This window comes from Spermophilus citellus (assembly GCF_964194105.1).
Source record: "Spermophilus citellus genome assembly, chromosome: 8".
Classification (NCBI taxonomy): Eukaryota; Metazoa; Chordata; class Mammalia; order Rodentia; family Sciuridae; genus Spermophilus; species Spermophilus citellus.
This window is the reverse complement of record NC_138189.1, coordinates 107,326,537-107,350,779: the sequence shown is the minus strand read 5'-3', so window position 1 is coordinate 107,350,779 and position 24,243 is coordinate 107,326,537. Positions and strand designations below refer to the sequence as shown.

Sequence of the window (24,243 nt, the reverse complement as noted above, 5' to 3'; positions counted from 1 at the left end):
CAGAGTAAGAGATACATTGGGGTCAGACCCTACCTAAGGTAGAATCCCATCTCTGCCATTTGCAGCTATAAATTATTGAGCATTTAACAAATTTTCCTATGCCTCAGTTTCCTCATCTTAAAATGGGCCTTGTATGTAACCCCTGTAGGATTATTGTGGAGATTACAAGTGAAAACCACTTAAATGGTCTGTGACACAGACCTCAGCACCACATAAATGTAAAATAAATTGTGTCCACCTAAAATTTAAGAATAAATATTTTTAAAAATAAATAAATAAATCATAAATTAGGTTCATTTATTTTCCCAATACCATTCCATATGGTTCCAAACAATACTGCAACCAACAGTCTTTGCAAATGAGACTCTTAACTTCACTACTTGTTTTCCTACAGCAAATGCAATCCCAGATTTACCAATCACTTATCTATTTGGAAGCAATACTGGAAAGTGGTCAAAAGCCGGGGTGTGTGTGTGTGTGTGTGTGTGTGTGTGTGTGTAGTACTGAGGATTAAAACCTGGGCCTTGCACATGCTAGGCAACCGTTCTACCACTAAGCTACATTCCAGACCTTTTTAAATTTTGAGAAAGGGCTTGAATTGTCCTTGAACTTGCAACCCTCCCAAGTAGCAGGGATTACAGGTATGTGCCACCACACCTGGCTTGATCAATTCTTTGAATTTAAAGTATAATAGAGGGAATTTTTGAAAAATGGGGATTTAATTGAATTTGGATGGGACCTAAAAATCTGTGTAAGCATCACTTTCTTCATTTGTAAATAGCTGTAAGAGTTTTTAATGATAACATGAGACACTGGCACTTAAGTGACCAATACTATCAGATACCATTAATAATCAGTACTATCAGATGCTATTAAACTTGGAAAGGTAAGAAAGGATGAGTAATATGAGTAAATCAGATTTCCAAACTGTGCAAACATCTGGTTAATCTTTTCAATTTCACCATTAGGAAAAACTTGTGAAAGTTCAATCACCAACTTTATATCTAAGTTACATTGGATAGGGAGTGGTAATTAAACCACCTTGGACATGTTGCTAAATTAGTCCTTGACTCGGTGACTTCTGTCTACCACCCTCAATTACACCAGATCTTCCTCATCTTCCCTCCCCTAACCCTATATAAAGAATAAGTATGAATTCAGGAAGAGAACGAAACAGCTGATGAACTGTTTGGAAATAACTACATAACCATAACACCCAAATGATTTTAAGACCAACGAGGACTTTTCTCAATGACACAAAATAAATGTGCAAGTTCAATGCCACAGAACTAATAATGAGTAACAACAAGACTATAGTAAAACACCTCCAGTAGAACTTCCTTTTATTTCTACTTTGCTTCACTCTTTAGTTGAATTGGAAAGATCATGAGTGGCTGAGTAAGAAATGTAAATGCTATGATGGCCAAGAAAGCTATCCAATTACTTCAACAATTTACTAACCCAACATTTCAGTGCGTTGAAGGCAATTCGTTAAGGTATAAAATAAACACCAAAAGTATAGGTAGAGAACAAAAGGATAGCACTTTATAATTTCAAAATGGTAACATCAATCCTCAAACCTCTTCCAAAATATGAGTTTTAACTTGACAGGTAACATTTACTAAGTTGCTACCATCAAACAATATGCTATACGTATGTCAATATATTCTGTTTTCACAAAATTGTGAAATCACTATTCTCTCCACTCTTTAGATAAAACTTAATTCTCTGGAAAATTAAACATGTCCAAGCTATAATCTACATTAAAACCCATAACTATCAGGGATTATGGCTAAGAATACCATGTGTACTAGCATTACTTATTTATTGTTTTAGTGTAATTATTACTAGAACTTCATTCACTCTTAAACAAGCCCAGGATTGGATAATAAATGGTTACCAAGGTATTCTTCTAGGTAGCATAACCCTACAGTATATATTATGTTCTGCTCCACAGCCTCAGGTTCAACACCTTCACTCACCTTGACAAGTGCATGCCACTGCCAATAAATTAGTTTAAAAAAAAAAAAGCATGAATGATATATATACTTCACCCCCCCACACACACACATATACAAAATCCCACTACTAGGGAAAAAAGCAAGTAAATACTAAGAACCAATTATAGTGAGTATACTTTATCAGGCAGAACAGCATACTAATGCCTACTGATCAAATATCTCACATATACAGGTAATTATGAACAAGAATCCTCTTTTACAGATATAAATAACTAATTTTAACAAGGAAAGTGTTATGTAAAAATATACAAATAGACTTTGCGGTACTTTACTCTCTTCTAGTATGCAAATACTCGATTCTCAGGTATCTTTTTAGCAAACCATGCACATCCCTCAGTACTTCCCAGGTATAAATTAGCATAATTAACTAGTGTGCAAAAAACAAGTAGCGCCTCAATATCTGTCTTGTAAAAGATGAAAAACAAATCTAGGTGAAAATGCTAAGACTTTGCCACATTAAATTAATTCTTTTGCGTCTTAAAAATATAGGTATATAAATTCATATAAAATAAAAGAAACCAACTATCTGGCATCACTCATAGTGTGATTATAGATTTTGCAGGTCTTGTTCCTTGTCTGTAAAGTATCAAAACCACAATGTTCATACTCCTACCCTAAGAAAAGTATTATGATTTGTTGGATTGAATCTAAAAATATTTCAAAAATTCACAAATGCTTAATCAATTTAAGGAATAATCTAATTACCTGCTCAAAATTAATGACTAGTATTAGACTACTAAATAAACAGACAATTAAATTTGTTGGGGTTTAACAAAGGTTTATATATCTGCATAATCAGAATATGTAACTACCTTTTATTTTTTAAAAAATCCCTATAGCCCACACTTAAACTTCAAATTTTCTAATATATAATTTTAAAACTTGGATGCATTCTTAACAATTAGAAAGATATGTGAGCATCTTGTTACATTTTAAAATAAACTAATTCCTAAGGAGCAATACTATCTATTGACTAAATTACTGTGCAAATCTCAGAGCCTACAAATTCAGATGGGGGGATGTGATGACAGAAATAAAAGAAATAGATGTGTGAACTAGAACAATAACAAGGATAATAATAAAATTTAAATGTCACTACTATTTAAACCAAAGATTACCAGAACATTCATATTTAAAAATAACTATAGAAAGATTGACACATGCTAAATATTATCAAAACTAAAAAAAGTCTCAAAATATAACAATTTTTGGCTGGTTCGAAGGTAGTTAGTTATCTCAACTGAATAATCACTGTCAATTACAGATCTAACTCCTTGTTGTACTCTTTGCCAAGTGTGGTGGTGGACACCTGTAATTCCAGCCCCTTGGGAAGCAGATGAAGGAGACGGCACTCTCGGGGTCAGCCGCAACAACTTAGTGATATCCTGTCTCAAAATAAAAAAGGGCTAAGGATGTAGCTCAATAGTAAATGGCTCTGGGTTCAATCCCCAGTTCCCCCAATCAGAACAAGTGTTTATACTACAGAAAACAATACTAGTTACATTAACATGATTAATTATTAATATTGCAATTATTCTTTAAAACTTGTCAATAGGGCTGGGGGTTATAGATTATTATGTATAAGGCCCTCAGTTCAATCCTCAGTACTGTGAAAATAAACACAAAAACACCTCACTAATAAAAATTCAAAAGGCAAACACTTTAAAGAAGATACTTTTAAAAATGACAAGCATAACTAAAATGTTAATTTAAAATTTAAATCAGTCTTTACATGTCACCATGAAACAAATGAGCAGTTAAATTTACAGCATTTAACAATTTTTTCAATGATGGTCAATTATGTTAAAGGTTAAAAAAATGTCAATGTAAACTATAGTTTTAACAAGAAAATTATTAGTATATACCAAGAATTATCTTTCAAAAGAAAATATATTTTGAAGAAACATATTTCTTCAAATAAATTACAAAAACAAGTTTAGTCAGTGTTGCATGTGCCCCCAGGTTTGGTGTTGGTTACATATCCTTCTACTTATTATGATTAAGTTAATGAACTATCAAGTTTCCAAATATAGAAAGATATTCTTTTACCTAGTAATTAGATTTCTGAGAGATTTCTTTCAGGGAACTGACAGGACAATGACAGTTTCATATATTTTATATTAATAAAGACTATATATATTAGATATATATAAAACCAAATAGTAACAAATCATGATGATCATGATGCAGGCACTGCACTATTTTTAAAAAATATTTTAAAACATTAGTATACCAGACACAGTGGTGCACAGTTACGATCCAACCTACTAGGGAAGCTGAGGAAGGATCACAAGCTCCAGGTCACTCTGGACAAATTAGGAAGACCCTGCCTCAAAATGAAAATTAAAAAGGGCTGGGAATTAGCTCAGTGACAGAGTTCCACCCAATCCCCACCCCAGGTTTAATTCCTAGTATTAAAAAAAATAAAATCCTACTTACACAAAAGTAGGGGGAAACAGTACACAATCATATGAACAATGAGCCCTTTTACTTTTTTTTTAGCTCTATCTTTCAGTCCTAAATAACTTATAGTGCATCAAAAAGAAATGAACTATCAAGACATGAAGATGTGAAGGAAACTTAAACGCATATTACTAAATCAAAGGTTACATATATAGGAGTCCAACTACAACTACACTCTAGAAAGGCAAAAAGGCATGGGGAGTAGAGACAGGCAGAGCAGAAAGGATTTTGGAAGAGTGTGACTATTCTGTATATTACAATAATGGTGGATATTAGTTACTACACATTTCACCAAACCCACAAAAGGTACAATGCCAAGAATGAAATCTAATGATGAGTTAATGAAGGATCCATCAGTTGCAACAAATGTACTTCTCTGGTGCCGGATGTTGACAGTGGGAAAGCTGTGCATGTGTGGGGGGAAAAGAGCATACTTAGAACTCTTTGTACTTCCTGCTCAATTTTGTTTTGAAACTAAAACTGCTCCTTAAAAAGTACTTAAAAAGAAGAAAAAAGAAAGTAAAAAGGCATAAATAGGTATATGGTGAATTAGCATTTACACACAAGTTAACCAAAATATTACTAGAGAACACCTACTTATTGGGATTACAGGTTTTCTTCAGTGATCTGATGTTCCAAAGTTGTTTTACCAATATTATATTGAAGTCCAAATATATACCTGAATTTACTTCTAGTTGTTCTAGTACTCTGCCAATCCCCTCTTGCACCAATATCACATCACATTTTTTTACTTATTTTTTTTTAGCTGTAGATGGACACAATATATTTCTTTTTATTTATTTATTTTATATGGTGCTGAGGATCGAACCCAGTGCCTCACACAATTCAGGCAAGTGCTCTATCACTGAGCTACAACCCCAGCCTCCAATATCACATTTTTAAGTTGCCTTTGTTTAATAATTTTTTTCCCTTGTGGCAGGGCAAGTTTCCCATTCCCCCTTTCTCTTCCTTTTAAAAATTTATTGGGCTGGAAATGCAGCTCTGTGGTATACTGCTTGCCTAGCATGTGTGAGGCCCCAAATTCGATACCCAACACCACCAAAAAAAAAAAAAAAAAAAGAGAGAGAGAGAGAGAGAGAGAGAAAGAAATTTACTAATGATTTTCATTTGTTTATATAACCTCCAAACAAACTTCACACAATCATTTTATAAGGCATGTGTTGGCAAACTTTCTATAAAAGGCCAATGAACATTTTAGGACAGTAATCTATCACTTTAAAAATTTTTTTTCAAAACTTTTTAAAACATAGAAGACTATGATATTTATGTAATTGTATATTATATATAATTATGTTGATATATATTACATTTATATAATTATAGCAGGCCACAGTATGCAGAACTAAGTGTGAAATATCATACCTACCTTGCCTACAAAGATTTTGATATTGTGATTCAGTTTATACAGAGTTTAGTAGTATTTTATTCAATAATTAACATCTCTCCACTATTAAATCTTTTTCAAAAACAAACCTAGGATTCTTCATTTATTAAAGTTCTCCTTTGTATTCCTCAGTAGAGTCGCATAGTTATTATAAAACTGTACTACTGTTACGTCATCAGAATGCAACTTACTGTTATAACTTACATTTAAAGTGTAAATGATAACTCTATTTTGGGGGAGCAACAATGGAAATTGAACCCAGGGTGGCAAGCATTCTATCCCTGAGCTATGTCCCCAACCTTTTAAAAAAAATTTATTTTATTTCATACCAGGATTGAACTCAGCAACACTCAACCACTGAGCCACATCCCCAGCTCTATTTTATATTTTATTTAGAGACAGGGCCTCACTGAGTTAGTTAGCACCTCACTTTTGCTGAGGCTGGCTTTGAACTCACAATCCTCCTGCATCAGCATTCCCAGCTGCTGAGATTACAGGCATGAGCCACCATGCCCAGCAAAATTTTTATTTTGAGATAGGATCTCACTATATTACACAAGCTGGCCTCAAACTTGCGGTCTTCCTGCCTCAGCCTCACAAATTGCTGGATTACAGGCATCTATCTGCCACCACTCCCAGCTCATTTATTTATTTTTCTTAAATACAAATGTATTTTTTTCCTATTCAGTAATTCATTATTATAAAGTGAAGGAAAGAGCTGGGTATAATACCAAAGCCTGGCACATAAGCACTCAAATGTTTGAATAAAAGGATGATTCTAATATTCCCAAAAATCTCACAAACTACAGCACAGATTTAAGAAACTAAACACACTCTCTCACATATGGAAAGAACAAAAGGAAATAAAGTGGGGCTGGGGATGTGGCTCAAGTGGTAGTGCGCTCGCCTAGCATGTGTGAGACACTGGATTCAATTCTCAGCACCACATAAAAATAAAATAAAGATGTCATGTCACCTAAAACTAAAAAATAAATATTTCTTTTTTAAAAAGAAGGAAATAAAGTGGGTGGGACTGGAATGCAGACAGACAAGTGGTAACCGGATCAATGTATGCAACAAGAGCCTTAAAGGCTGGCAGTATCATTAAAACTGGGAGTGAAGGGAGGTAAACGAGAATTCAGTAAAAGCTGTTTAGAGAGTAGCTAGGTCCCTCAATCCCCCCTGCTACTCCAAGCTACTCGGACTGCTGCCAGAAGACTTCAAAAAGAAAAAGAAAATAAGCATCTTAGGGACAGAGGTAGGGAAAAGAATATGCTTTAAATGTGTGTGTGTATCCTAAAAAGCATAACTTATGATTTTTGTACGCATATAGAATTACAGAAAGTTATAAAAGTCAACATTCAGAAGACAAAACAAGAGGGAGGGAATGAACAGGAGAAGGAAAAGTGAGACAATACCTGGGAATTTAAATAAGACATACAAGACTGCAAAATACATGAAATTTCCCAGAGAACTAGTCTTAAAAAATCCAAAATCTGAATGTTTCAAAAAGAATAAAAAGATGAGACGATGGGCTGAGGTTGTAGCTCAGTGGAAGAGTGCTTGCCTAGCATGTGTGAAGTACTGGGTTCAATTCTCAGCACCACATATAAATAAATAAAATAACGGTCCATCGACGATGAAAAAATATTAAAAAAAAAAAAAGACAGGAGAGGAAAAACACAAATAAATCTGTCAGATGTGATAGATATGAATTGCCATATTTAAAAAGTCCTGCCTTTTGGCTTTCAACTCAGGAGGCCAAAGCACAACTTTCTTCAGTTGTCCTGAATCCAGGTTCTTCTGACATCAGCGACCTTCACAATGCTGCCCAGCTTGAACTCCAAGATCAAAGTCATATGCCTGAGGTGCACTGGGTGGAAAGGTTATTACTATATCTTCTATGAGAGGTCTACCTCCAAAAGAAAAAAAGGTTGGTCATGACATCCCCAAGGCAACCAGTGAATGTAAGGGTCTGAGGACAGTGAAACGGACCATTCCGAACCAAGAAGGTGAGTCTGAAGTGGTATCTTCTACCTTTGCCCTCATTATCAAAGCCTCAAAGAACCACCAAGAGACAAAAATAAACAGAAAAAAAAAATTTTAAACACAGTGGAAATATCACTTTCAATGAAACTGTCAACATTGTTCCAGAGAATTTTTTGGAACCACTGAAAAGATCCTGTGGACTGCCCTGTCCAGCCCAGTCTTTGAGCTGCAATGTTGATGGCAGCCATATGACATCAACAGAAGTACAGTGGAATACCCAAAAGAAAGAAGTACAAGGGAAAATATTAAATAAAGGATTGACAACCAGAAATAAAGTTTAAAAAAGTAAGAAGTTCGTACTCACACTGTATGTCAATGTGAAATGGGACAAGAATCTACAGATTTCTAAGCAATGGGGATATGAAAGGAATCAGTCATATTTAAAAGAAAAAAAATCATCAGAATCATTTTAGATTTATCAACAGAACTACAGAACAATTATCTTCAAAATTCCAAAGAATTCTGGGGCTGGGGATGTGGCTCAAGTGGTAGCGCGCTCGCCTGGCATGCGTGCGGCCCGGGTTCGATCCTCAGCACCACATACCAACAAAGATGTTGTGTCCGCCGAGAACTAAAAAAAAAATAAATAAATATTAAAAATTCTCTCTCTCCTCTCTCACTCTCTTAAAAAAAAAAAAAAATCCAAAGAATTCTATGCCCAGGCAAACTACCAGAACAATACTGCTTAATATTCAAAGTCTCAAAAAGTTCTTTAACTAGCATATATCTTCATTTTTTTCTTTTACTTCTTTGTCCACTGAGGCATTTTATTGTTATGTACATTTTATATCCCCAGAAAAAGAATCCCAGGATTTTTCCTCCTGTGTTTTCGTCCTGCTTCTTCATAGTCTATGATGCCAGCTAAAGTTGTCAATACAATGCAACCAAACTGATGGGATGGGAGCAAATTATTCTGACATTTTTCTAGATCTTTGAGCTGCACATAGAACCTGGGGCTGATCATTCCACATTTGTTTAACCTGCTTGTGAGGGTGACAACAATTTTCCCAGCTCTGTGATCATCCATGATTTCAAATTCGCCAATGTAACCATGCTTCATCATCACAGAAAATGGACAATGACTTTGGAGTACGGCCTAATAAGAACCTAGTGTTTGCCTCTCTTTTTAGCACCATTGATGTTCTTGAGATCATCAGCCAGGACATTCATGCACACTATTATGGCGGCATGAAAAGCCTGGCGGAAAAAGCCTATATATCTTTTCTTAAAAAAAAAAATTACTAAAGATGTGATCCACCAAAGTGACACAAGAAATCAAGTAAGAGGAAGGCAATGGACACAGGCAACAGAGGGATGCAACGGAGAAGCAAAATGAGAGGGAATCAGAAACACAGTAAAAGGAGATCAAGTGAAGACGAATGTGCAACAAATATAGAGTTAATAGTTCAGACTGGAGTAATGTGATTCAGGTGAATGTGAGTAAAGCAATATGATTTGATGGCTATTATGATATCAAGACACATTTCCTAAAAAAAAACCAAGAGGATGGGGCCCAGTGGTAGAGCACTTGCCTAGCATGCACAAGGCCCTGGGTTCATCCCTAGCACTGTAATAAAGAAAAAATGGAAACCACTAAATACTATGGGTTCTGGCCCATACCTAACTCAGTTTGATCATGTATATGATAATGAAGTTCTTTTTCCCTCCTTTGTGTTCAGCTCCCTTATTGGACCCAAAAGAGTATTGCTTTAATCTAATCTTAAAATAAGATAATAGAGTGGCCTATTCCCACAAACTGCTCTCCTACTGCATGTTCTTGCCTGGCCCACAACACAACCCTGCCAGATAATAACTGCAGACTCCTCTGTTTCCAAGAACCTGAACAAGGTTTCCCCAGGAAGAGCTTTAGTAGACATTATAGAAGCTGAAGCCAAACTAGGAACAAGAAATTGTATTCAAATTATTTTCTCTCGGGAACTTTTGTAAACTAAACAACATGTTAACTGAAAGATACATACAATGAAGATTACTACAAAAAATGGAATTATTAACAGGAAATTCAAGATAGAAAGTGGGAAGGAGACAAAGAAATAATCATGATAAGAGAGTATTTAAAAAAATGAGGTACTGATGATCTCTTAGGTTATGGATACACAGATATCCAGTTTCTTTCTCTAAAACTTAGGAATGTTTTATACTTTGTTTCCCTACATAAACAGTTCACTCATTGAGGAAAAAGACCTAAGAATTAATTAACTTGACAGCCAACTAAACTTGAACAATTATTTTATTTGACCAGTACTGTTTTTAACTTCAATTTGTTGTCAAAATACCTACCTTATAGATATGCTACCCCCTGCATGAAAGGATATAAGTAAAAGGTTATACTGGTCATCAATATAGAAATAATTGTTAAACCACACTATGTAATACATTCTATCAAAAAAAAAAGTGAGTGCTTTACATATTGATATATAATGCTCTAAAATAAATATTGAGCAAAAATGCAATGTACCAGAATACTGTGGAAGATGGCTATTATTTATATATTTTTTAAAATCACATTTACTTGTATATACAAAATGTCTATTAAAAAAAAGAAGACATGGATAATGCTGATTGTTTTAAATGATGATCTCCCTAAACAGGAATCAGCTTGAGAAGATTTCACTGCATATTCCTGCACAAATCCCGAGTTTTGAACAGTATTAAGACTACCTAATCACACAGTTGAAAAAAAAAAAAAAAAGCAATAAAATTAACCCATAGAATAATTTTAACTTTATACAAGACCAAATAAATAGCTTTGGAAGTTTAAAATATACTGAAAAGGTTTTCTAGGATAAAATTAAATCATTTAATCCAACCAAATTGAACATATCCAGTTTTACTTTACAAAATCAAACTAAATATATATTCATATATTTGTACACACTACAATGTGTCTAGATTCTCAAGTAGTAATGTACAATTTGAAAGCCACATCTACATGGCTAATTAAAGTTATCAAAGTTAAATAATGTTTAAAATTCATTTCCTTGATTGATCTAGGCACATTTTCAAGTTTGTAACTGACATGTTAAATTAGTGGCTAATGCAATAGACAGCATACTACAGTATTTCCATTATCACAGAAAGTCCTCCTGAATGGCCTTTTTATAGTAGGATCCTCAAAAAACTAAAGAACATGAGTACTTTGGAAAGGGAAACTCAGTGGTTGGGGATAGGGAACAGATAAATTTTTCACATTAAAAGGATTAGTCTATGCCAGGCCATGTGCTTGATATATTTCATGTTAACTCAATCCCTACTGCAATCTGGTTTCCTGTGTAATTCTATGCATTTTATTTAAAGCATTTAAAAACATTCTGAAATGTGTTTGATTCCTACTGCAAAAAAAGAAAAAAAAAATCTTATAACTTCACCAGACTAAAGAGAACAATTCAAATTTTGGACCACAAGTATGTATTATTAAATCAAGGGAAAAAATTATAAAAATACAGTAAATGCTAAATACCATTAACATGGCAAAACTCAAGTTCAAATGAAATATTTGAACAAAATTCACTCCTAAAAACAAAATAAAAAAAAAAATCACTCCTATTCCCACAATCTAAACAATATGATTTAATCATTTCAGAGAAATTATTTTATATTTGACCTTTTTTTCCTTCTTTTTTTGGTACTGGATATTGAACCCAGGGGCGCTTAACTACTGAGCCACATCTCCAGCCCTTTTTTTATATTTTATTTAGAGACAGGGTTTCGCAGAGTTGCTTAGGCTGATTTTGAACTCATCCTCCTGCCTCAGCCTCCCAAGACACTGGGATTACAGGCCTGTGCCACCACGCCTGGCTATATTTAACTTTTTATATTCATAAAATTATTAAATATATTACACCATATTAACATTTACATTAATATACAAACATATTGGTATATATTGATCATAATATTTATATATTCTATATTTGTGTATAATGATGATGTATGCATTAATTTTATAATGATGCATCAGTTTATGCATCAGTTTTCTTTATTAAAAGAAAAGAGTTGGAGGGTTTATTTTGGTTGAATTTTACTTTGTTTTTTTCTTGAACAGGACAATAATAAAGCTTGAGACCTTGGTCTGAATTCTGGCTCTCATTTAGGAACTATGTGACAGAAAAAAAATTTACCTGAAACATGAACTCCCTACCCATTCATTTCATTCAGTAAAAAAAAAAACAAGAAAATATCCGTGTTGATACATAGGCTACTGCCCCATAAGAATTTTTATAGCAATATTAACATATTCATGTAAAAATGAAAATTTTATTGACTCATTATAATCAACAGCAAAGAAAGAATATTTTAACTAATTTCTGTATAGTACTTTGTTGTAACAAGCTTAAAATACATAATGAACATGTGTGTTTCAGCTGAAACTTTTTCAAAACAATTGTTCAACTTTGAGAAATCTGTCACCAAAATTAGTAAAAGTACTAAAAATTCTACACCCATTATATTAAATACAATTAGTATACAGCCCACCTTCTATATCTGCAGGCTTGTTATTGGCAGATTCAATCAACCTCAGATGGAATATTCAGGAAAAAAACAGTGTCTATACCAAACATATACAATTTTTTCTTGTCACTATTCCTAAACAATATAGAACAAATTACATAGCACTAATGTTGTAATATGTATTATAATTAACTTAGAGATGACTTCAAGTATACAGGAGGCTGTGTATAGGTTATATGCAAACGTTACACCATTTTATAAAAAGGACTTGAGCATCTGTAGATTTTGGTGTATCTGCGGAGGGGACTGGGGATCCTGGAACCAATCTCCTCGATTACCAAGGACTACTCTAACTGCTTGTTCAATCTTTCAGGTTCAGAAATTGTGGTGGTATTTTCTTAGGAGTAGTTTTATTATTCAACATGACAGTATAATAGTAGCTAGAAAAAACTCTCCCCACATTTTTTTTTATAGCTGTAGCAAAATGCCTGATAAGTTTATCAAAATAAATTTCCTTTTCTGAAGTCACCCAAAGAAAGCACATTGCATGCTTACTGGAAAGAAGATGTCACCATTGTGAAAGTACAACTCTGGAATGTGGTTATTTTGTTTGAATAACACCCCAGTTGTGTGATCTTGAGGAAAGTTAGTCACACAAATTTAACCTTGGTGCCTTGGTTTCCTCATCTGTGAAATAATAATACTACCTACTTTACAGGATTGCTATAAGGATGGTATGAATATATGTAAAGGAATTAGTGTGGTGCCTGACTTACATTAAGTGCTATGTTAGCAACTACTAAAAAATAAAGTTCTGTTTACATTAAAAAATAGCTGTTACACACAGGTCATTTTTAAAAGGCCATTTTTTGTTGTTGTTTGTTTTGTTTGTCATTTCTAGAGTTTGTTGTTTAGAACTCTGAATCCATACACATGAAATATAATACCGCTTGGGTCTGTCATGATCCACTGGAAACTAACAGTGTGATTCAACTTCAGCTTTCCATTATTTCTATGGAATAACATTTTAAAAATTTACACTTCTGACTACATTCTCAGGTATTTTAGAGCAAAAACGGTTCTTTTTCTCTCCAGACACAACAGACTTATGAAGAAACATTTGATTTTTTATGTATATTTTTTACATAATACCTTTTATTTTATTTATTTATTTATATGTGGTGCTGAGGATCAAACCCAGAGCCTCACACATGCCAGGCGAGAGCTCTACCACTCAGCCACAACCCCAGCGCCCCCACTCCCCCCCGAACATTTGAATATTATCAAAAATTTTTAGCAGTGGGAAGAGTATCTTAGGGTGGGAGATCACAGGCTTTGCATTTCTTGCTAATGGCTAAGGATTGATAATCAAAAGGCTGCAGAATTTCCTAGCAGAGGAAAAAGATGTGTGCATGGAACACATTGATAGAGTATTAACCTCATCTGGTCCTTCGTAACTGACAAATTCTCATCTTTGAATACTGCATTTAAAAATCAAAATTACCTTAACATGACTTATTCCCAATTTTTCAACTAAGAAATTTCAATGTTTCTAGTAACAGATATTAAAATGAGACTATAACCCATGCTCATTTTCACTGATCAAAACTATACAACTCATATGCAACAGATGTTAAAAGAAATTTCTAGTGGGAGCAGGGAAGAAAAAGGAGAAATTACCATTGATAGAAAAGTTATTTCACAGGTCCCTTATTAAGTAGAGGACTGCTGATACTTCCAAAATAATCTAAATCTTATATAAATTAAACAGAACATTTTATAAAAGTGTTATTTGCCCACAATTTTCTATTCAAGTTAGATTAAGCTTACATAATTCACTTTATGTATGATTCTCTGCAATTTCAGTGAGTAAACTGTTTATCTACACTAAATGTATTGAAGTCAAATAACTATTCATATTAGGTCAGAGTATAAAGTGAAATGAAGTTTGTGACACAAATGCTAGAACCAAATTTATTTGGCTTATTAATCATCCTTGATATATTGGGTTCTTCAATTAAAACAAAAACACCTATACTAATTTATAAAGTATAGCAATCAACAAAACAGTGTTTCACTGACACACACATTGAATTTTACAACACAACACTTATTTGTCAATATGTATTTAAGCCTTATTTAAACTCTCTGCCAATTCAAAGCATGTTTCTAAAGTATAAAAAAGGAAACATTAAATCTTCTGGCTGTCCAAGTTGATTCACTGAAGAAATTAATGTAGAGTTCAAATAGTTCAAGTTACAATGTAAAAATAAGTAAAATTACATGCCTTCAGTTAACTGAAGAAATCAAAATTTATCTTACCTTAAAAACAAATACAAGGTGAAAAAGGAGGGGGATAATAAAGAATGCAGAATGAAGATAAAGCTACAAAGAAAGATGAGCCACTGGAGGTAAGATAGCCTGGGGACACTGCCTTACCATCTTAAGTAATACCAAGTCTAATTTTGACCTAGCCACAATTCAAATGCCCATAGGATTGACAGAAGAGTACTGTTTGTCCAATATTAAAAATTCTGTCACATCACCTGTAAAAAAGTAAAATGCTTCCTTTAATTTTCTCTTTCAAGTTTCTTGTCACTTTAATATTTATAAACCCTACCTTAATGTAACTAAACCCATACACACAATTAAAACCTTACAAGGACTTAAAATGGCCAATACTGTACGTAATTTCCACTGACAAAAACTACCAAATATCTATGAAAGGTGAGATAAGGAGGAAAAGCCCATGGCTCTCTCTAAATGCTTATGATTATGCAGTTTAAAAAAAAGGCATTAATGACACAAGTACCAATGAAATATGATTTAGCTGAAGTACCAATGAAATATGATTTTTTTTGTCAGCAATATTATCTCAACTGCAACACAGTATTAATCAGTTGCTTAAAAAAAAAAAAAATCCAGGTTGGGATTGTAGCTCAGTGGTAGAACTCTTGCCTAGCATATGTGAGGCACGGAGTTGGCTCCTCAGCACTACATAAAAATAAATAAAATAAAAGTACTGTATCCAGCTACAACTAAAAAAGGAGGTAAGATGGCCTGGGGACACTGCCTCAACTAAAAAAAAAATATTAAAAAAAAAAAAAATCCAAGACCAGGGGTACAGATCATTGGTAGAGTGTATGACTATCATGCAGGAAGCCCTGGGTTCAAGCTCTAGTGCCAAAAATAAATAAATAATGAAACTGTCAAAAGAAATACTACATCATTAGCCTGTGGACAAGGGTACATAAAAAGTAGTAAAAATTTGTATTTCTCACTAAAAATGCACACTTCAATACTATTTTACATATAACCCCAAACTACTATAGTTTCAATCTAGGTTTCTACATTTTAAGTTCTTGGGTTGTTCATCTCCCTAATTTTTTTTTTTAATTCCTCTTTCTAAATTTAAACACACTATCCAAATCTTCCTGGGCCAGGACTAGAACACTGTATCAGTGATCACAACACTGGGAATTAAGCTTAAGAGTTTAAAATGAACAAGGTATAGAATCACATTTTGTATCAACTTTGTATCCTTTGGTACACAACCCTAAACATACCAGGGACTATAAACATTTACTAACTCAAAATCGTCCTTCACCACTTGAGTTAATAGTTTGTGCTGAAACAAACCTGAACAGCTTCACAAAATCTGAAGGACCTAAAAGTTACTGATGAAACTTTACGAACACATTACTGTTTTATCATTTAAAGATTTTTAAAGCTTGCCTCCATTACCACTGTAACCTTTCTTCCCCAACACTAGTATAGTGGCTTGGAGCAGATCCTGTCAAAAGTGGACATCAGAATCTCTTAAAGGCGTTTTAAATTTTACATATTTATACTTCGTTGTTATATAAGTTTAATGCTCTAAAGTCAGCTAATTTTATTAGCTACTTAAGAGAGGTTTGCAGTCAATTAATTCCCAGAAACATAAATGAAAACTGGTGCCAATAAATAACAAGCAAAGAAACAGAAAAACTGCCTTAAATTCTGGCAACAAACAAGGACAGTTTGCATCAATGTAATATAAAAAAAAAAAAGCTACTGGTCTATGGGATAATTTTTTCAAAGTTTTTAAAATAAGTCTTTTTAAAAGTCAAAGCATATTGGTAGACTATTACCAAAATCACAAATTATAATGTACAGATTCACAAAAATACCTGGCAAGGAAAATCTGCAACAGGTTCCATTACGTCAAATGTTTTCTGGTTGCTAATATACTCCATTATGCACCTGAGACATTATCACACATGTGTGACAATCCGTAAAAGGCAAGAGAGGCCCAGAAGTCTCAGTGAGCCAGTGTCGACAAACTCAAAACTATGACAAAAATACTCTCTACCTTAGGGTTAACTACCAACTTTCTGGCCTGAGATTAACTTGCTTTAAGAAAGTTTAAAATGGTGCCTATATGGAGAGGAAAGCTTGTAGCATGAAAAGGAAAAAATCAAATGGAAAAGCACTCTTAAAAGTTAAGTTCTACTTCCAATAAACCGTGTCTCTGAAATCTTCCAGGCGATGAAGACACGGAAGAACAGATGGATCTAGACGCGATCGCATTCTCTGAGGCGTGCGCACTGCGCGAAAAGGATGAATGAATGGAAGACAGGCGCGTGTGAAATGCAGCAGGTCCGGCCGGCAAGCCGACCGGCAGCAGCGCTCAGTGGCAGCGATCAGTAGGCCTCGCTCCTCCCCCTTCCCTCCTCCATGACAGCCCAGTCCCAAGCATGGAGGGGCGAGGACAATGTGATCCCCCTTCTCACCACCACCACCACCCTCATTCTACTCGAGAGAGCTTAACCGCGCGACACCGGGGTTTCCTCCCCATCCCAAACCTTTTTCGCCTCCCCAGCCGCCAACCCCGGCAACTCTCCGATGCGCTGGAGTAACATGCGCTCGACCCTCTCGTCTCCCCTCGGCGAGATCGAAGCTTCTCCGCGCGTGCCGCGGCTCCACTCCCGCCTATCCCACCCTCTCGCGCCGCGCGCCCACCGGCTTCCCAGCCCACCCGTCTAAAGAAGACTCTCGCGCGCCCGGCACCCGAGCCCCTGGACTGGCGCGCTGGAAGGAGGGAGGGAGATAGAAAAACTGCCCCGAGGCTCCCTCCTCCATCTCATTCCAGATCGGCTCGCCGCCCACCCTCCTTGCGGATCACAGTGCCCGCTCCGAGCCGGCCCCGCGCCCTTCTATCACGAAGACAATCCCACACACCTAGCCCCGTGCCTCCGTCATCCTACACCCCGGTGGACAACGCGCGGCTCCGCAGGAGGCGCCACGCCGCCCCTCCCCCACCAGCTCCCCCAGTTCTCGGGCCCCCACCAGAACGTGTGCGCTACACGCCGCCTCGGTCAGCCTCCAGGGCACCCCCAGTTGCCCGCGGAAGGTCAGGCCCAAGAAGAGGGGGAGGGGGCGGCAAGGGATAGCGTGCGCGCCGGGAACGCAGTCCCGCGGGGTCCCTCAGTCCGGAGGGAGACCGAGCGCGGGGACCCGGGGGGGGGGGGTGGGGGCCAAAGGCAATACTCACCGGTTCCACAGTCGCCATCTTAGATCGATCTGATCGCACAACCGCTCCTGAAGGGGGGGTGAGAGGAAAAAAATGAGATTCAAACCGGATTGGCCAGTTACTGTCCACGTGACGGACGTGTCCGTTTGGCCCTGGCGGCGCCTGCGCAAGACTGCGGCTGCGTGTGTAACAAGAGGCTTCTGGGAAGTGGAGTCTCTGTCTCTCTCTCGCTCGCTCGCTCTCTTTTTTTTAAGGCAGACTTTTTTTTTTTTTTTAAAGGGACTGATCACGTGGTCGTTCAGCGGGTCCGGCACTCGCGTGCTGTGGAGTGATTTTCAGTCCTCTGCTCTTCCGCCTGGATAGTTGCCGTCGTACTTACTGCTTGGCATGCCTAATGTACCGTTTGTCGCCCCATCCTCCCATCTTCCCCAGGAGGTTGGGAACTGCAGGCTCAGCACACACAATTAGGCTTCATTTGCTTAGTTGAGGTCCTAGGACAAGTTGCTTGTGCGTTTATTTAGTTTTCTTTTGACCTCCCACCATTTTCTCTTTAGTTTCAAAAAGAGGCGGCGATGGAGAGTCGTTTAAGCAATCATCCGTCCCCCGGCTCCGCTAGCGCTGGTGACCACTTGTTGCCATCACTGGGAAAAGGGATCGGCGGAACCGCCCGCAGTGCCCACTCGCCGCTGCTGGGGGGAGGGGGAGTGCACCCGACAGTTTTTTCTGTTCCAAATCCTGAGATTAAGATCTCAGGGATAAATCTTCTGGAAGTAAAGATTATTTGGAAGTTCTGTCCAGCCGGTTCCAATATTCTGATTTAACGTGAACAGAAATAGCCTAAGTCCAGGTGCCAGCCATGGAAGCCACTCTGGGGTCCGCTGACTAAGCCCTGGACTGACCGTCAGGAGTCGTTAAGCCGGGTCAACTATGACTCTTGACGTTGACTCATTCTCCTTAGGGAGTGACTTAATCATTCTGTACTTCTTTTCATTTATGAACCGAAGGTGATAATACACTTACCTCACAAGGGTGTGCTGTGGTAATGACTGTAACCAGCTTTGAAAATGCATCGGACTCTGTAAATACTTCATAATAAGCAACCGACTGCCTTCTTAAAGATCAGCTGCTTTTCTCTGCTATTGTTTTTTTAAACAATGTTTTTTTTGTTGTTGTTTTCTTTGTTACATTATGATGTGCAGTAATGCAATTTTAAAAGTTTCGAGATCATTTTTTCTCTTTATGACTGTAGCTGACCTCAATAGGTGCTTTAATATTCAGGAAATTCACAAGAATCACTGGCAATTAGAAGTCTGTCCCTGGTCTGGCATGCTACATTTTCCTTCCTTCTAAGATACAGTGCTGTCATTTCTCAAGGCAGCCTTATTCTGAAGTCTGGTTATTAATACAACAAAGGTGAAGAAATCTAGTAGACTGCTACTATAAGGTTCGAATGAGGAAGACACGACCTCATTGCTGTCTCCCACGCTTCTTAAGAAGGTTAACACCAGGAAAAGAAGTATAAACAGGCTGCCTGTGTCTGACTCCTTATGGTGCTACTGATGTCCAGAGCTGTGTCATACCTATTATTGAGTACATAATGGATGCTTGGGATGACTAACACATAATTGAGGCTATATAAGAACTCGAAGTCATGGCCAGTTCATATGTTTTAGTTTACCTGGTTGGCATAGGTGATTAATGAAAGCTGTTGTCTAGGCATCTTAGCTCCAGTAGGTTCTAAAGGAGATAAGATTATTTAAAAAATAAACAGATAAATATGAAATTATTACTTACACTATCCAAAGTAATCACAGTTAATATTATTAATATTTTCTGCTGGTCAAAAGTTATTGGTTAATTTTTTTGAAGAGGCAGCATAGATGTACTATTTTCATGTAGCTACTAGATAGCAGAGCAAAAAGTAAACCAGATTGGCAAGGAAATACCTACATAGGACTGAAAGCCATGATGTTCTTAAAACTTTTTTTAAAAAATAGCTTCCTTTTTTTTTTTTTTGTTTTCTTTTGATCAGAAACTCCCTACTCTAGTCAATGAAGACTCATACTTAATGATATTTACATATGCATCCATTATTTACAGATTAATTTGTCTCCATTCTGTATATGCTTTTGTTGCGTGTTGTGTCGCACATTAATATTTATACCACATGTCTTTGCCTAATACTGATATTGAAACCCAACTGTGTCAAAGATTAGATGATTAGATTTTTTTTAATTTTTTTTTTTTAGAGAGAAAGAGAATTTTAATATTTATTTTTTAGTTTTCGGCGGACACAACATCTTTATTTGTACGTGGTGCTGAGGAACCAACCCCAACCGCACACATGCCAGGCGAGCGCACTACCGCTTGAGCCACATCCCCAGCCCCAGATGATTAGATTTTTATGTAGGTTGTATGTGGTTGATTAGTTTCATTTTTGCTTTTTGTCTTGTTTTGTTTTTGTTTGTGAGTAGGGTCTCACTATGTTTCCCAGGCTGGTCTCATACTCCTGGGCTCAAGTGATCCTCTTGCCTCATTCTGCAAGATAACTTGGACTATAAGTGTGCCACATAGTCCATGTTAATCTATAAGTGTGCCACATAGTCCATGTTAATCTATCGATTAATATGCTCCATGTTAATCTTAAATATACATAGATAAACTTTATATTTTATTTCTCTATTAATTCCCCAAAATACATGTATTAGTACCACATTCATGCTTAGGCATTTAAAGAAAAAAAAACATTGAATTAAAATATTAGATTTGTAAAATGAGATATGGTATGTGATTGAGTTATTTTCTTTACACATATGGCCCAACCTAGCCTTACCATAACTACTTTTTTTTTTTTTAAAGAGAGAGCGCGAGAGAGAGAGAGAATTTTAATATTTTATTTTTTAGTTATCAGCGGACACAACATCTTTGTTGGTATGTGGTGCTGAGGATCGAACCCGGGCCGCACGCATGCCAGGCGAGCGTGCTACCGCTTGAGCACTACTGCTGAGCCACATCCCCAGCCCCCATAAGTACTATTTATAAGCCTGAAATAATTGGATATTGTTAAGTATTTGTAAATAATGATCTTTCCTCATGATCTTTTCTCTGTATAATGTATTCCTCAAGCTGCTATGTTACTCGTCTTTATAGATTTAACTCAGGGCAAAAGATTTAAATAATTAGATAGAACACATCATTTGCTTTTGTTATATAATTAACTATTATTGGAATTTTATTCAGTTTTCTAGGTAACCAAAATCGTAGTTTTGCTGGGCTTTCAACTGTAGTTGAAACTGATCATTTCTGCCATGATCTATCCAAAGTTACTACCGATTAGGTAATTTTTAAAATCTCTAATCAATACAAAGCAACCATTTTTCTTAAAATAAGTAATTTTTGAGACAAAAGATGCGAAATTGCATAATAAAATAATCATTTTTATATTGTAATGTTGGGTGCTAACTTTAGATAAAGTCTAAACTAACTCCTGGTTAACATGTTTCAATCTTACTTTTTAAAACTGGGTTATACCTGTACTTTAATTTATACTCTTTTTTAATTGTTAATGTCATTTTCTATAATGATTTTTCTTTAGGAAAAGCTTAAGATAATGACTTCTAAGAGCATAAATAGTCTTGTGTAGTTGAAAGAACATGAGCACTGGTGTCAAACTATCTTGATCCCAACTCTACTACTCATTGTGTAACCATAAGCAGATTATTTAGTCTTTTGGGCCTCATCTTTCTCATTAGTAAGATGGGAAAACTGATTTTTTTTATCTTGTATGGTTAGGGCAAGAAATTGAGTTAATTCATGTGGCATGCTTAAAATAGTTCTTAGAATACAGAAAGCACTCAATGTTACCTATCATTAGCATGATGAAATATTGTATTTACTAAATTTCTTATTTCTGTTACCCAAGCCTATTATCTTTAAGGATATTCCAAGCTTCCATACTCAAAACTCGACTAACATTGATTTTCTATAATATTCCAAGTGTTTTTCATACTGATTACTTCATTTGAGTATTTCAACAATTTATGAATTAATACTACTATTTCCATTTCACAGATAGGTAAATAGATTCAGTAATTAATGTTAAGAGACAGACTTCAAGTCCATACAAGAAACTGGTGAGCTGGAATCCAAACCCAATTTTCTTAATTCCAAGATTTGTTCTTTCACCACGCTGCAGCTGCTTTCTTCATATGGTATGCTTTCTTCCAATGCCTGTTTCTTTTCAAAATACTTCTCATTCCAGGTTCCCTTACATCCAAGAAGTACTCATTGAAGGATATTTAAAGGACACAGGAAGCATAGGCACTTCCTTCCTGGATTGTAAAATCCGGTTGGTATACTAAGTCATAGAAATAAAAATAGTTCTGCAGCCATATAAAGAAGTGTGACTAAGAACCCAAAGGATGCAGCTAATAAGCCCCATGAGGAGCACTCATGCACGTAATGAATGACACAGTCACATAATTCCTTCCCTCATTTCAGGTCTGTGTGTCATCTCTAGAGTGACATGTCTTCCTTGACCACCCTGTTTAAATTAGCATCCCCTTACTCTGCTTCATTTTTCTTTAATCCATTTCATAACTCTCACTCTAAACTTGATATTATAGTAAACATTATTTAACTGTTGATTGCATCTACTACTAAAATAGTAGCTCCTTGATGATTTCTAGGTAGATTGGTAACAAATATTTGAGGAAAACAAAAAGTAATTTTTTCTCCAAAAGTCTAGCTTCACCACCAATAAAATGAACAATAGGAAAATTACTATGGTATATACTAGGTGCTATGTTAAGTATGGACTTACAGTGCCTTGTTTATCTTAAACAACATTCTGTAGTAGATATATCTGATTTTTCAGATAAGGAAGAGTTCTAAACCAATCTATAATATTGACTAGATTGTAATTCAACCACTAATAAAAAAGATCATTCTCTGAAATAATGCAAAGGAAATAATCTGCAGAGAGTATGTGAAAATTCATGTTAAATGCTATGTTGGACCAAAATGAACTTAATTTACCTTTGTAAGATTAAAATCTGGGAAAAAATTAAAACGTATGAAATAAAACCAATAACCTTTGGAAATAAGATTGGAAACACCTGTCAAAGGACAAAAATTACAACAATTTAGTTTAAAGGACTTAATTGGCCATATTTTCAATTCTAGAATCAGGCAATACTTGAATTTACGAAGTAGAACAAGGAGATTGGTTTCATAGAGAAAAACTAAAGAAAGCAGAAACAAAAAAAGCGATCAGTCATTTCAAAGTTGCTTTCCTGGGCTGCTTATGTAGCTTAGTTAGTAGAATCCTTGTCTTGCATGCACTAAGGCCCTGGGTCACAATATCACAAATACAGAGTTGCTTTCATTCTGAGACAGGAAAATAACTAGTTGGTATCAGTATATTTTAGGATTCTTTTAGTATAAGAATGAAGGTAGAGGGAATTTAATTATCATACCAATTAAAACTGGTCTTTTGGAAAATTTGGGTGTTATCTCTTTAATCTTTATTTCTCCAAAGGTCAGATAAACTAATTTTTTCTTGGTAGTGTGGAACTTTAGCATGATTGACTCCATTTTGATTTTTAGTTGTTGGGGCTCAGTGTAGGAGCCTTATCCAAATCAATAACCTCTGTAATTTTTATTTAAACACCCAAAATTTAATCAGAGATTTGAGTGAAACTCCAGGGAGGCCCATATGGATTTTAACTGTTACATACATGAGTAAGTGTCTGCATCACACTTGTCTAAAGAAAGAAATGTGTTAATAGTTGGAGTCAGAGACCAGAGAAGTACCACATGATTATTATTACAGCTACTTGGGAGTCTCAGGCAGGAGGATCACAAGTTCAAGGCTAATTCCTGGCAACTTATGGAAACTGTCTCAAAATAAAAAGGGGTGGAGATGTAGTTCAGTGATAGTGGGCTCAAACGATTTTCTTGCCTTAGCCTCCCAGGTAGTTAGAACTATAACCTGTGGCACCACACACTGCAAAATTTGTTCTTACATAGTTTTTTGTTGTTGTTGTTGTTTTTATGTTTGTTTGTTTTAGTAGTGTTGGAGCTGAAATATATGGCCTTATGCCAAGCAAGTGCTTGCCCACTGAACCATATCCCCAGACCCTCAAAAGGCTTATTTTTTCTATTTGCAATAATGTAATTTTGTTAAATGTCATTATAGTTAGAGATAGCTTACTCATTTCTATGTTTGGAAATGTTAAAATCTTGACATTATACTTTTATGTGATTTATAATGTTCCTGCTACTTTTGCTTGGATTGAAACAGGTAAAAAAAAAATTAGAAA

The 24,243-nt window shown here is 35.7% G+C and overlaps 1 protein-coding gene and 1 pseudogene across 3 annotated transcripts in view; both read right to left on the bottom strand.

Moving 5' to 3' along the window:
• The window catches only part of EIF4E (eukaryotic translation initiation factor 4E), a 39,410-nt gene extending 20,722 nt beyond the window's left edge, over positions 1 to 18,688 (bottom strand). The window contains exon 1 of one of the 2 annotated variants that reach the window (XM_081304465.1): positions 17,942 to 18,688. In XM_081304465.1, coding sequence (XP_081160591.1) covers positions 17,942 to 17,959 — 18 coding nt within the window. In that variant the 5' untranslated portion in view covers positions 17,960 to 18,688. The remainder of the gene's footprint in view (positions 1 to 17,941) is intronic. The other variant, XM_081304466.1, reaches the window with a different exon arrangement.
• LOC308654267 (small ribosomal subunit protein uS8-like) lies at positions 8,668 to 9,108 on the bottom strand (annotated as a pseudogene). Its single transcript has one exon. The product of its transcript is annotated as a small ribosomal subunit protein uS8-like (transcript).
• Positions 18,689 to 24,243: the final 5,555 nt, after the last annotated feature.